The following is a 15288-nucleotide window of genomic DNA, read 5'->3' as shown; positions in this document are numbered from 1 at the left end:
CCCCCCCTCGATCTCTTCAACGTTTCCCATGCGTAGTCATTTTGCGCTGCAATCGTCGGTCGGTTTCTTCTCTGATTCGATAACGCGTGTGCGCGGGTAGACAAAGTAATCGAGTCGCGCGTTCCGTCGAGGTAATCGGGGGATAATTGAAAATTGACCGACCGTTCGATCGAGATACGTCATGCGTACGAATGCCCGAGACGGATCGGGATTTTATAGTTTGACGTGGCGAAATATTTGAAATAGTGGGCGAGAAAGAGGAGAGAAAAAGCGCGACACTTACATGGGGTGAGAGGGCTCACGAGCGGAAGATAAAAGTCCATCGGCTGCGTTCGACGTTGTAACAATCAAACGTGTGCGAAAACACGCGGTGAAAAGGGGTTACTGCATTCCTGCCCGTTTCGATGTCTATAACGCGCTGACGAAGGGGCCCGTGATCGCAGGGGGGTCCGCTTCGGCTCCGCTCATGGATCGCTAAATATTTCATTTCGCATCCCTCGAAACGTTTCATCTCGATTCAGGTACGCGTATGTGCCTCCCGCGACTCGGCCAGGTGACGTACGTGCGCGGGTCTCGACTCGCTCTCAGTTAACGCGTTACGCGAGGTCATCGCATTCCTGAAATTCACTCATCAAACGAACCTCCACTGCATGAGAAAATACCACAATCTATTGATTCCGTTGATTCCCTTTGTGACTTGAAATTTTTACTTTCACGAATTTCTATTAATCAGAATCTTACTTTTTGTGTAGAAAGATTTTATTTTCTGCTAATAAAATAACCCTTTCCTTTTTCTCCCTCTCTCTCTCTCTCTCTCTCTCTTGGCTTCTAATAGATATCAAGACGCGGACATGGAAATGCGCTCGTATTTCTGACTTCGATCGGACATCCAGGAGTTTCATTATTCGGAGCTGCGGTAGCTCCGTCTCACTCTCATTCCCTCAACCATCTTCGTTTACATTTATGATTTAATATGATCGTCCATTGTTACGTCCCCTCCGGCTACACCGTCTCCCTTTCTTCCCGTACAAATATCTCGCTTTCTGTCCTCGTTACCTATGTAATTTGAACGGGCTTTATTGTTGCTTCTTGCCAGAAGAATGTCTGCTGTTTCCCCTTTCAGTTTCATCTCGGCGGATCGTCTTCTTAACCCGTTATCCGGTATTATTCCTCTCCGGCGTTTTCCGTGACCGCGTGCCGAATTAGGCTTGCCGCGTGATCCGACGATATCTCGCTCTCAGAGGGCGACTCTCTTGCCGAAAAGGGAAAGGTGAAAGTAAAAAAAAGAACGGAAACTTTCTTTCGCAAAAATTTCGAGTGCAAACTCCGAGTAACTCGTGTTAATCAATAGTTAAAGCAAGCCGAATCGCAATTAAATCGGACGACACGCGGCGGAATGACAGCGACGTAACAAAGGCGGCACAAAAGGCGGTCGCGCGCGGAATATTAAATTCGCGCAGAATTCGACGAACTTTTCACCGGAGCATTATGGGTCGGCTATCTGGATGATGTAGCACCGAAGTTGGGAAGACTTTTCCGAGCCGAGCCCCATCTCTTGCCCTCTCTCTCTCTCTCTCTCTCTCTTTCTTCCTCTCTCTTTCTCGGTCGTATCTCTTCTGTTCATCTCTCTCTCTCTCTCTCTCTTTCTGGCGCGCGCTCGCGCTTTTCCTTGCGCTCCTTCTCTCTGGGCATAGCTTCCAGGGTAGCAATCTTTTATTATTAGCGCAGGCTTTACCAGACAATGAAACGAAAGGAACGGAATATGATATTGTAGTACAGAGGCCCGTCGGAAAGGGAAGCTATTGTCGGTCTCTTTGAATTTTAAAGTCAACGATCGATACGGCTCGGGGGATGCGCCTTTAGCCATACAGCCATATAAACCGCTTCAGTCCGCCCCCTCCCTCCCTCCCGCTCTCCCTCCCATCCTCCTGCTCTCCTTTCCTCCCTCGCGTTTCACCCATCGTATGCTCGTCCTTCGAGGTCCCTTCGCCGCCACCGGCTTAGCCCCCACTTCTGTTTATTCGGGATCACCCGGTACGCGATTCCGAGCGAGAAACCATCCGCCGATTCGGCTGTACTTATTCACCGCAACGACACGAAAGGAAGTGAACACGAAGGAGATTCGTTTTTACGCGCCACTCCCGCTTCCTCCCGATCACGAGACCGATCGCCAATCGAAGATAATTCGAGGGAAAATTTCATCAAGATTAACGTAAATTAATGAGACATCGATATCGTATCAATGCGGAGAACATAAATGGAGGCCTCTGAGCTTGAAAAATGTTTATGTGAACCGCGGACTCGAGCTCGACGCGGTAAAACGTATCTACTCACGCGTGCAACACACTTCCCTTGCCGTGACTGAGAGCGGAGGTCGCGAGAGGCTGTCACCAAATTGTCGGCGGACTAATGATAAATTGCGCCCTCGGCCCTGCGGAAACGCCGCCCCATCGTACGAGCACGACGCGCGGGGAATCAAATTGCAATTTGTTATTTGTAATTCCGAGTGTCGCTTAATATACTCCCGGCGCTTCCCACCTTCCCTCCGCTCCAGCGCGGAAGGGTTAGAAATTAAGCGTAGGTTGATGAGAAAGTGCGCGAAGGTGCGAGGCGAAGGGGCGAGTGTCATCTTGTTTGGTGTTAATAAACAGTGATTAAACGTTCTCCTCGTTTCTCCTCTTTATTTTTATCGCGCGCGCGCGCGCGCAAGGATAGAGCACGTGAGTCGAATATCGTCATACGCGGAATTCGGAGTGTCCTCTAGTGAAAATTGAATCTCGCAGGTGTCCAGTTACGAGGTAATAAATTTGTGTCTAATGTCGCTACTATTTAGCAATATAACGCTCATTTCTCTCAGTCGCTAGGTAACGACTAGCTGATTAAACAAAATAGGTGGTTAAACAAAAGACTATGGTTACGAGATGAAAAATCAAATAACTAATTGCCAGGCAATAATGTAACGTGTTCACATCTGCTTTCTTAAGATTTGTATGGAATAAAAATCTATCCTCAATTTACTACCTCATTTTAAACGCTATTGATGAGTATACGATATCTAAATTCTGTATTTTAGAATAAACAGCGCTATCTGCTCCATCATATCTGATATGTAACGGCTAGATCACAAAACCGATTCTACCTTTTAATGAATAATCAGCCAGTTACGAATTAGTAACGAGAAAATTGTATCTAGCCTATATACTAGCTGGCTACTAGCTTTCGACTCAGACCGACTAGATACATTTCTACTCGGATCGTTATCGCAGGTTTTCCAAACGAGATTTTCACAGCGGGACCGACGACTGTCCCCGCAACGATTTCAATCATGCCTTTATATTCTGCCTCTCGTCGTCTCTTCCATCTCCCAATCGAAACGATTTCCATCGCTGGTATCGCGCGAGAGCGACATAGGGAGAGAATCGTCGGCTGAGTAGGCAAATATTCGATTTTGTCTATTCAATTTTCCAGAAAAATGACGCGGCCGCCATCTCGACCCCCGCCCCTTCAGTCAAATATTATCGCTGGAACTCGAACGCCGGCGTAAGGGGGGGCATGAAGGAAAAGAATAAGTTCGATCAGTCAGAGGGTGGCGGTTACCGTTTCGGTTATGGCTTTCGGAAGCGTCGTCGAATCCTATTCTTGCGCAAACCCGATAAGGGCCCTTTTACGCGTATATTTTCGCACACGCGTCGCCCACGTCGTGTATGTACGCATTCACCGAGAGAGACAGACGGGAAAATCGCGAACGTTTTATCGCATTATCCATCGATCAGATCCTCCCATGTACCCGAAAGAAACTTTTACACTGAATTATAACAATCTCTAAAAAAAGAAAAGAAAATGATATAACATTATATAATTTGTTTAGTGGACTAAACATTGCGCTTGGAAAATTGTGCTCATTTAAGCAAAACCTCGTTGATTCAGCCACTTTTTTTCTCAGTGTAATAAAAAATTGCTAAGACTAATTTCAGTATAGAGGCAAGTGTTCTCGATTTCACGGAAGAACATTCACAAAGGCGCGATTTCGCGAGAACGATTGCGCAGCTCTCTCGCGTGGCGCGCACACGCGATCATCCCTCGCATGATGACTTTCGATTTTTTCTCACGGCGTATTTTTCTTGAATATACTCTCCCGGCTGCGCGGGCAGCCGGGGGAGGAATGGTAAGGCAGGACAGGGTAGGGCGGTGTGGGTGGCTGGCGGCGTTGGAGGCTGCGGCGAGGGGCCGGTATCCGTGAGTTTATTTGCGTTTTGCCTGCCGGCTGAGCATCGAGGCGTTCAGGAGAACCGGGGAGAGAAAGAGAGAGAGAGAAAAGCGATCGAACGGGAGACTTATCGTCGAACCCCGAACAGAATCGAGCCACGCTGCGCCACGACACCCCCTGCGCCTTGCATCTCGCCCCCGTTTTCGGGCCTCGGGGCGACGATACGAAAAGGGGTAAATCGCAATGGAATTATTTATGTGTGCGCACGTGGTTCCGATATACCGTCTAATCGATAGCGCACCGAATGTCGAGCGGATCCCTTTCCCTCTCCTGCGGAAGAATTGACTCACTTCATCCTCCCCTCCCCCCGGCGATCTCGATTTTAATCTCCCGCGATTGAAGTGTTTCGCCGGCCGAGATGTTATCTCGCTCTCTCTTCCCCGCGCGAGAAGTGTATCGAAGTCTCGTCGGCATCTCCTCGCGGGGTGAAAGGATCGCGCACTACCACGCGGTACGCCGATATGTCCGTCCAACGAACGCTTCATCCACTTCGCCGGAGCGACGTAAATACGGATAGCGGATAAAAGCCGCGAGGGTATCGCGAGCTGACTCTCGCGACAGCTTTTGCGAGGGATATCCGAAGGTTTCCGAGCGGAATCCTCTCTCGCGCCACTTCGGCGTGAAAAAAGCGACACGAGGCGACGGGACACGTAAAAAGTCCACGAGGGACTGGAATTGGGGTAAAAACGGCCCCGCCGATTCGACGAGAGCCCCCGCAGATTGACTCCATCCGAAACCGCGATAAGCCCCATCATGCTCTATCTTCCTTTCTCTATCTCGTCGTCCTCCCTCCCCGTTCTCGCCCTTCCACCTCTGTCTCGGTGTATCGTTTGCTTTTTTCCCGTCGCTGAAAGAGAAGAGAAGTGATGCCCCATAACGAGCGATAGCCCTCGATCGAACGATCCGCGCGGGCGACGGTCGGCCAGCGCGATGCTGAAAAGTGATTTTTATTTTCCACTGATTCTAATTTATACCGGGGCTTTATGGGGCGACGAGAATGCACACGCGCTCAAGATCGCGGTCTCGCGTCCGTGCGTGCGTACGTCGAGAGGGGTCGGCCCACGGTTATCTCTCCGTTACGCGTTGGCAGGCATATGCCCCCGGCTGCTTCCCGATGGGGTGGTGGTGCGAGCCGCGCGAGCGAAAGAGAGAGAGAGGAGCGCGGCCGGGGCGCGAGGTCATAATTTTCAGATTTATGTACAAATGTTTCTCTCGCGGCGCGCGGGGTGCGTCCGCCCGTACCTCGTGGGGAAGATGCCTATCGTAAAGTTTCGCGGAATTGAAAAATGCTCTCGAGCCGTGCGCGCACAGGGCGATGATGGAACACGGGGTGGATCGGCCGAGAGTGCCGCCCTTGCATCCGCGAGAAACCAGCGACAGAGAAGAGGGAAGAAACGGTCGCTTCTCTCGACGCGTTGTGGAACGTTGCGGCGACGCGCGCGACTCCTTTTCCTCCTTTTCTCTCCCTTTCGCGCGATGCGCCTTAAATAATACCGTGAAGAGCGGGCGAATCGGGTAATGATCGTAGTTTCGCGCGGCGTTCTTTTATTTCCGCGGCTAGTGTTTTACGAGAGACCGTAAAAGCGGCGAGTATAAAAAGCGGTTCGTTAAAATACAAATTGGCCGTGTTACGCGTTGCTTAAGCCGCGCGCGCGCACGTATGTACGTACGTATGGCACTAACACGAAGGAGCGAGTGCGCGTGTGTACACGGTAGCGACGAGGTACATTCCTCGAGAATCGGGCGGGTCCGTTTCATAATTCAGACCCTTTCTAGGCACCCCTGCCTCGCATACCCCCGAACGTCATTTCTGATGTATGACGCATAGTGCCGGTGCACTCAGAGTACTATCTGTTAACGAGCTTCTCTACTCCGGGGCTTGTCTTACGCATTACACTTTATTACGGAAACCTAATATGCCGCCCGTGGCGCTATCGCTCTGTCCAGTCGTTTGTACGGTATGTTAAATATTAAATATTTAACAGGAGATACTGTTACGTAAGAATGGCATTCGGGAGAATTCCAACCGCTTTCTCACGTCCCGCCGTTACAACCGTCGACTCTAAACGCGGCATCTCGCGAATTCGCGGTATTAATAAACCACTTGCTTGTTTTAGTTATTTAATTAGAGCTGCACTGGAGATTTCTTTCTTTCTCCTTTCGATTCATTCTCTCTCTCTCTCTTTCGCTTCTTCGCTTTCTGCGCGTTTCTCTCTTCCTCTTGCACCCTTTCTCCATACTACACACGCTACCGTTCTATTTCCATTCTAACTGCTGTTCTGACAGCTAACATCCGCGAGTACTCTCCGAACTTTCGGCGGCTCGATGACAGAAAGATCGCTCCGCAAGCGTGTTCTCCTATTTACGAATTTAGTAAGTTACAAGCTCCCGCGTATTAACACCCGTGTCACCGCGTCGTCATCATCGTGTCATTATCGCGACGTGAATTTTAGGATCCATAGCACACGCATAAAAATGTAAGCAGTAAAACGTAAACATATTAACTATACACAATAACCGCACAATCGATTATTCCTACATTATTTTTAGAGATTATTCTAAAGAAAATGGTCGACTGGTGATTAGTCGATTTGCTTACTGCTTACATTTTGTGTGTACCACAGGCCTAAATTCGAGTCTACGGTAGGTGTAGCGAACTTTAAGCCGTAAGAAATTAACTAATCATAGTCGTATGTCAGAAGAATAATCGATTGTGATTGGTCAGTTTCTTACAACTTACGGCTTACTGCTACTTATCGTAGAGCGCCGAGTGCGGTTCCGCGGCGTTCGGCTCTTTTTTCCAACATTTCTCTCGCACCGCCGTACGTTCCAATGCATATTCATACCCACGCGGAGGAGACTACCCGCGAGTACCCGGGTTAAGTCCTCCTACGTCGACGTTCGCGAATTAACGAGCTCCCCGGTACCACCCGGCTCAAACCGACCGGCCGAAATCCGAGGCGGTGCGCTGCGAGACAATCGGGCCGTCGAAGCGATCCCGTAGTCGTTTGACTAAACAGCCGCTTATCTCGTCGCTTAATCAGCATTGTCTCCTTAGCACCCCCCGGAACGGCGTAGGTATCCCTCTCGGTCGGGGAAAACGCGGCGGGACGACGACGAAGACGACACGGCTCCTCTCTCTGTGCCGCGTGCCCCCGAGGAAACAATTTAGCTCAATCAACATTTCTAGGCGAATCTCGGGCGTCGTCTAATTAAACCGCTGTCCCGCGCGAGGATAAAGTCGGAGGTTATCGCCGCCGTCGTATCTGATCCCCCCCTCGGCCGGGCTTAATCCAACTGCGTTTCCACTTGGAGCGACTGGAAGTCGCACGGGTGTACGTATCCGGCGCCGCTCGTGGATGTGCGCAGGTTTATATAAATACATACATACATATATATATATATAGACACACACACGGAACGCGGATAGGAACTCGGGGAGTCTCATTTCCTGTCCGCGGGGGTCCCGCAGGGGATACATAATTAGCCCGGTTCGCCGGTACGTCGAAACGAAAGGAGGGGCCACCACCGCCTTCCGTCGTCGCGACCGCCGTTGATCTTCCGCTGCCCTTCTCTTCCTTTCCCGAAGAGACGCCGCGCGATTATCGATTTCTCGAAATAATTCCGACTCCCGCCAGCCGCCGAGTTTCAACGAGGTTTTTTCCAACGTCGCGTCGTCGTCGCTATTATCTCGTGGAATGATACGCCAATTTGCTAGGAACGTGGAGGATCGAGAGCGGATCCTCTCGAGAGGTCGAGCCACTTGTGCCGCGGCGACCGCCTCGGATTGTGCGCGCGTCAAAGTCAATCGCAAGACGCGCGCCGCTAAATTAATCTCAATCGTCGGAGCCGGGCCTCGTGTCATTTATCACGACTCGTTACGAGCGGCGGGAAGGCGCGAGGGCGAGTACGCGCGGATTGATATCGAGTTAGCTACGGTAGCCTGTGTGCACGATCGCCTCGTGTATGCCGCTCGGGGTCTATCGCTCAAAACGACGCGAGGGGGCTCACGAAGAGAAGAGCGGGAACGAATTAAAAAAGAAAAAAAGAAAAAAACAAACGCACAGGGTCGGCTGGAACGACGCGCGACGAAAAAGCGCGCGCGAAGTGTCTCGTTTCGTTTCTCTTCCCATTCCCTCTTCTTCTCTCTTTATTAATTCGACACAATGGTTATTTGCAATTTTCCACGGTTCTATGCGTTCCTAAGAGGCACTCTTCACACACACACACAGCGCGGTAGCGTGTTGTCAGTCACTTGATACTGTATCCGGCGCGGGTGCGCCGACATGATGTTTATGGATTTTACGGATGGCGCTGCTTTTGTTGCCGAATACCGGCGATTATTTTCCGATAGACAAATTCCGAAGCGGGAAATGTTTATTAGAGATGCATTCAGCGTTTAGTAAATACGGTTTGCGTACTAAACGAGCATCGTACGTATACTATCGTTGAGGATCAAATTCGGAGGATATTTACGGAGAAAATAATTTTCTCCCGCGACCCATATCGGGCGATAATAAATTTTTTAGTGGCTTGTCAAGAAATAGATGACAAAAGATGATTTAAGTAACCGAGTGGCAGCACTGCAGTTGCATTATACGGACATCTGATTCTGTTTTTTCCGTGCGAGACTCGGCGATAATACTCGGTGGAATCAAAGACAATAAAAAATTAATGTCAGAGGGTCAGACGCGTCTTATTCCGTTCGCTCGATTGATGTTCAGGGAATGTCAGGCATCCGCTGATTGAATCCGGTAGCAGAGAGGGCTGCTTTCCACACGGGTCGCGCACGCGGGTTTGATAAATGTTGTCCGTCTCGCGCGATATGCCCGGATAATATCTGTAAGGATCTACCGGCGAACACGCCTGGCCCTTTTTGTCGGAGACGGCATCGTTTGTAATTCGAATCCATTCCCTTCGCGCGTGAAGGTACCGGGAGTTCTCAACCCATGTCGGTGAGAAATCTCCCGGACTGTGGGAGTAATTTATGGTCCCCGTCGTGCGTCCCCCGAATTAAGTTCGCCTCTTTCTTCCTCCCCGTCACGTGCGTACGTGCGTACGTTTGTTCGAGTTAGATCGCGCCCTCATTAGATCGGCGAAATCGTATATCTTCGGGACGAGAGCGGAAACCGGTATAATTTGGCAGCGGATTAGGTGCCGACGTCGCTTCTCATTCTCTTACGATCATTGACGTAAATACTCGAGAACTCGTATTGTTTTACAATCGCGATAGGGAGTTGAGGTGTCCCTTCGAGATACCGTCTCGTTCGCAATGAAGACACTCATTATTAGAAAGAAAAAGAAGAAGTGAGAGAGAGAGAGAGAGAGAGAGAGAGAGAGAGAGAGAGAAGAGAAGGGAAGAAGAAAGTATCATAGAACCCCTTTCGCCTCGAATGTCATGGTCCTAAGGGTGGAATTTTCACTCCCGCACGAAGGCCCTCCGGATCGTGTTACAACCCTTCTCGCGAATCCAGGCCGTTTATTATTGCGATTACGAAATATCTACGAAGAGACCGCCGACGCCGCCACCACCACCCTCGAGATACACGTATGTGCGCGATCGTGGAGCGCGGAGAATACGTTCCGTATAACCCGGCCGCGAAATTAATTCTGTAGGTGAAATTAACGAACGATTACGAAATTTCACGTCGAATTTACACCCCCCTCCCCCTCCCTCCCTCCCGACCGGAGGTGGGCTGTGTGTTCTCTATTTTTTTTTCTCCCGGCGCCATTAACAGTTCGATATTGCGAAATATTAGCTCGAACGCTTGCGAAATGTTTTAGTAGCGTGTCCCTTGAAAAATTAATCGTATGCAAAGTAGGTTGGAGTTTTTTCGACGGCGATTAAAATTTTCATTTCAATTAACACCTTCCCCGGGAAATGCATTTTCGCCCTGGTCGCCCGAGATAGATATACGAATGTGTAACAGCGTCGATCGGTGTTACGACGTTTCCGCGGTGACGGGGTGGAGCGGGAGAAGGGGACAGGAGGGCGGGGAGTCTCCGCGCGTTACTCGATAACGGGATAAACACGACGAATAATTGGGGACTCGCGATTTAGGCATGGAAAAAAAGGGGCGAGAGGGAGAGAGGGAGGGCGAAAAAAAAACGTTTACACGCGACGACATGCGACGCGTCGCGATAAAAATTCATTGGCGTATGTGAATGCTGGAACGCCGATGGCACGTGCATCGTTTATTAAAAAAGCTGTTGGACGGCCGCGCCCCGGGATCGAAGAGCGCGGGGACATACCTTCGCCATTTTACAGAGGCCCTTTGTCGTGCCGAAATTACAATTGCTATCGTCATTATCGGATGCGTTATGCGCACGATGCGCGTTTGGTGGACGCGCAAATCCCACCCTATTGTTTGTAGCGGCTTGTTTTGATCGAAAACGTCAAAGCGACCGAAAAAACATACATCTCTCCGGCGGAATGCCGGAAAAATACGGCCGGGAGAAGAATAGCGGGGCGTCTGGAGCAAAGAGGAGGAGAAATATGCGTTTCTATCGCGGGTGGGAAGGGGGAAATCTATCGGACCGATTTCCGTTTCGCGAGGATCGCGGCTCCGATTTCGCGAAGTGATCTGGAATCGCGACAGCTTCGCTCTATCTACTCTACTCTCTCCCTCTCTCTCTCTCTTTCTCTCTCTTTCTCGGCCTTCGAAACGCCGCCTCTTAATGAACTCCCGCTGTTCGAGCCGGCCGTTTCTGAGCGTCGGGGAGGGAATCCCCGCGGAGTCCATCATTACCGAGTCAAAATTAAAGCCAAAGATACAGAAGGGCGCGCGTTTTCGGCGCGGCTTATTAGTTTCGCGCAAAGCGTGGGCGAGAAGCCACGACGACTGGGAACGGCTCTCGGCGCGCAGCCTCGCAGATTATTTATCAGGGCGCGATTATTTATCAACGAATTAATTATCGCGACGGTGCGCGAGCGAATTTAATATAAACGTTCGGTTTCGGGCCCCTCCGGGGCTAACTAGGCTGTAATTTCGACTGGTGAATACGGTGCGCGCCTCGTTATTCCTCCTTCGTCGAGACGTCGAGGAAAAACGGCTCTCTCTCTATCTCTCTCTCTCGCGCGCCCGAGGAGACCCGGGCCGACGTAGGGCCGCGATCACTAATTATTCGCGTATCGTCGAGATCCGTGAGCGTAGGAGCCGTATTACGCGCGCATAATGAAACCCGTAACACGTATTAACGCATTCGCGCACGCGGCTACACGCCCACGGACGCGAGCGTGTGTGCGCGTACACGGGCGCACGTACACGCGAAAATTCGCGGACGGCAGTAACCATAGACGTAGACACGGGGAGCGCCGCGACGTCGAACGTAATATTCGACTAATTACAAATTTAATAACCTCGGTTCGTTGCCGGTTATTGCAAGGCCGCGACGTCTAAATGAATCGACTCCGCGTTGCGCTACGCTCCGCGCACGCCGTCTTTCTCTCAGTCTCTCTCTCTTTCTCTCTCTCTATCTTCCCGTTCCTTCCTTTCCACCTGGTTCATTTTCGCATCCTACCCCGCTATTCCACCCCTTCCTTCGCCACTTTGCCCGCCCAAGATTGCGACGTCTGTTATCGCATGGAAGAGAAAGCGTGATAAAGAGTCGGTTGCCCTTCCTTCCGTCGGTAGTCGCGCGGGAAACGCGCCGCTGAGTCCCCCGCTACCCCCCCCCCCGTCTTAATGGACTCGTATTACCAATTAAAATTTAATTATCATCGAAATTAAATCGTTAATACGATGTCTTCGGTATGCGGCGCTCGTTGGAGTGTCCCGTCGTCGCGTCGTGTTATTACTTCCGTATAGACTTCTTCCTTTTCCACCCCGATCGCTTTTGCACCGTTAATAAGATCTCGTGCGATTCCTCTGTGACTCTATCCCGATCGGAAGCGCGAAGTATCTTCCGGCCATCCTTCGTCGGGGAATCTTCAGATTCTGCGGCCTGCGAGGCGCACACATAAAGGCGCTCTCCGTTTCCCTTAACGCCGCCGTAACTTATCGCTCGTAGACACAGTATTTCTCTCCGGCTCTTTGAAAGCATTTTCTCATTAAAAAATTAAGGGTAGGTGGGGGGAGNGGGAGGGTGAAAAGGAGCGAAGCGGTTGCAGAGGGACGAGCCGGGCGGGAGGAGGGAGCGGAGGGTGGTGGGACCGAGTTCGCGGTGCAGAAACGAAGCGTGGGGCTGAGACAGGAGGGTTTTGCGGTGGGCGGGGGGCCGACGGGGTGAGGGGTGTGGACGGAGGGGTCGGTAAGTGCTCTGCGGCTCCCAGATGCGCCCAATATTATGTTTAATGATATTAACTTCTTACTTAATGGTCCGCGGTTCGATTCGAGGTGCGAAAGAGGCCCCCCGAACCGCAGCCCCCGTGGAAGCCGGAAAAAGTATACCCGGGAGAATAATTTGGTGAGTCGAGTACGAGAAGAGAGAAAAATGGAGGAGGCAAGACAAGAGATAGAGAAAAAGAGGGGCGGGGGCGGGAGAGAGAATACGGCGCGGTGAAAGAGCCTAATCACTCGGGGGACGCGTCCATTTCGCTCTCTTTTTCTCTCTCTCTCTCTCTCTCTCTCTCTCTCGTTCTTTCTCCACACCTCTCGCCGCTCCTTGCAAAATAAATCCGCGACTACGTGGATGACCTCCGCTATAAACCTCGCGATAAAAGCCGCAGCACCGATGGCAGGTCCCTTTCCCCCTTTTTTTCTGCTCGGCGCTGCCGAGGGTCGCTCTCGCCCTTCAACTCTTTACGCGCGATTAAGGAATCTGTCCGCTCGCCCCCTCGACCAAAGTGCTTGTACTACGGAACTTTTGTCACTCAGAAATTATTTTCTCGCGGTAGCACGACTATTTCCGAGAGGCGGTCGAACGCGCCGGTTAATCATCTGCGCGACGGCACCGATGGTAATTCCGTTCCGATCGCGACGGAGATGAGTCACGTCTCTGTTTCTCTCTCTCTATCTCTCCCTCTCTCCTGGCGACGCTGGGAGGACGATGCCGAAACTGTAATTTCGTAAGAAGCTTTTATCTCGCTCGTTTCCCCGCTTACCGCGGCTTTACGACGGGAACGCCCGATTCCGCGATCCTCGCTCGCTTCTTAATGCGCGCCGCAACATCGGGACAGAAATCTTAACGATTCTCGGGTAAGCTGTGACGGACCCGGAGGGCACGAGTGCCAAACAATATAAAGCCAAGATTAAAAGTTTCGTGGCGCGGGAACGTAAAGTCGCATTAACGAGCGCCGACCTCGTAAAACCCGGACACTCGAGGAAATCGAAGTAAAATACGGAGAAGGAAGTTGGAAGCCGCGCGACGGCGCGCAAATTTGCGGCTTTGCAAATCCTCGCGCGTTGTCCGTTTCTCTCTCTTGCGGATGTGCCGGCGAGAATAAATCGTTCAACAAGAGACTTTATTACCGCTTACCACTTAAACCTTACCGATTTACCGTCGGTTTCGAGTTTCGCGAGACGACTCGCCGCTTCGCGCTGTCTTCGCGACGGGTCAGACGAATTGCGAATTGTGCGTGTCGCGGCGAGTGAAGCGATTAAGAGCGATAATACACAGGGTGCACGGTGATACCGACGGGAACGGTCGCGGTGTGAGCGAGAGAAAGAGGAGACCCCGGCACTTATCTTCCTACGCGAATCCCTTGCCCAGCGACTAGAATAATTATTTAATTAATACCCGTACGCGTGTACAGAGAGCGGAGTCCGCCCACCTCCGCGCTCGCTCGATTTAAATCCCCCTGGATTAATACGGAAACCTTTCTTTTCTCCCTCTTTCTCTATTGCAGGCTCCGCGAGGAGAGGGGCGACGCCGAGAGAGCGCTGGCTTTGGACCACAAACCCAGGGACCTTAGCTCGCACAATGGTAAGGTTACGCAAGCAAATGCACTAATGCACTCGCATGCTCGTCACTTCGTTTTGATTCACCGCGATTGATACCCTCGTTACGTAACGCGTGATTCACCGTCAATCATATTTTCATCGTCCATTAGTAATGTAAAGATGCACAAAAACAAAAAGAATGCTAGATTCAAGTAAATAATTACTCTGATACTAATATCTACCTGATCCAAATAAAATATTTTCCAAGTAAATTATTCAAGTAAGATAGATTTGCTTGTTACAGGTAAAATTTACGTGATCCAAATAAAAATTTGCTAAGAATATTGGAGTAATTATTTACTTGAATCCAGCACTCTTTTTTATGCAGGTATACATTGAGCGAACAAACAACGAACGAGCAGCAAATATAAACAATCATTATTACGATTCGGAAATATAAATGTCTTCGGACGAATCCGAAAATAACGTCGATTCGCGTTCGAGCCGACTCGCTCTCGAAGCAGTAGAACAAAGGAAGTTCGTGAACATTCGATTAGCTCCTGGCTGTGATTTGTTGGTTCTTTTCCGAGAGTATACACCAATCAGATTCAAGAGCTCACTGAGCACTCGGTCACAGAACACTGAAGAAAGGATTTGGTAACAAGTTAAACTAAAATTTAGTGAATACTTGCCGACCAAATATTTGATTACTGCAACCAAATAATTTAGTCCTGTATACTATATATGCAATATACGGAACTACAGCACTGTATATATAGTACTGTATATACAGTGTATGGAACTAAATTATTTAGTTGCGGGAATCAAATATTAGGTCGGCAAATATTCAACAAATTTTAGTACTTAGTACCTTCCTAAAATCCTTTTTTCAGTGTAGCTTTCGCTTGACTACACGGAGATGTACACGTGTATGTCGTATGTGACAGTGGCATTCCGCATTAATGGTGGGAGGCTCCTACCTTTCGTGCTCAGTGAGCTCTTGATTGATGTATACTTTTGGATTTAAAAGTAATAAAAAACATAATTGAAAAGAAATGAACGAACGACAAGCGCCAAGGGGAACGTTCATCTTCGATGTTCGTTCGCTATTTGTTCGTTGCACCGAACAAATTTGGTGATAATTATCAAGATTTGATTAAATAGTTTCAATTAAATTGATCGGTTACTGCAACATCATTT

At 50.1% G+C, this 15288-nt stretch overlaps 1 protein-coding gene across 3 annotated transcripts in view; it reads left to right on the top strand.

Moving 5' to 3' along the window:
* The window catches only part of LOC106743025 (dachshund homolog 2), a 219268-nt gene that overhangs the window by 122579 nt on the left and 81401 nt on the right, over nt 1-15288 (top strand). For all 3 annotated transcript variants that reach the window (XM_014616493.1, XM_014616494.1, XM_014616492.1), the window contains exon 5: nt 14055-14131. In XM_014616493.1, the coding sequence (XP_014471979.1) occupies nt 14055-14131 (77 nt within the window). The remainder of the gene's footprint in view (nt 1-14054; nt 14132-15288) is intronic.

The sequence above is a fragment of the Dinoponera quadriceps genome, unplaced genomic scaffold, assembly GCF_001313825.1.
Source record: "Dinoponera quadriceps isolate SergipeBrazil2010 unplaced genomic scaffold, ASM131382v1 scaffold848, whole genome shotgun sequence".
NCBI lineage: Eukaryota > Metazoa > Arthropoda > Insecta > Hymenoptera > Formicidae > Dinoponera > Dinoponera quadriceps.
Note: the sequence above shows the minus strand (reverse complement) of the source record. Positions and strands in the feature narration are given on the sequence as shown.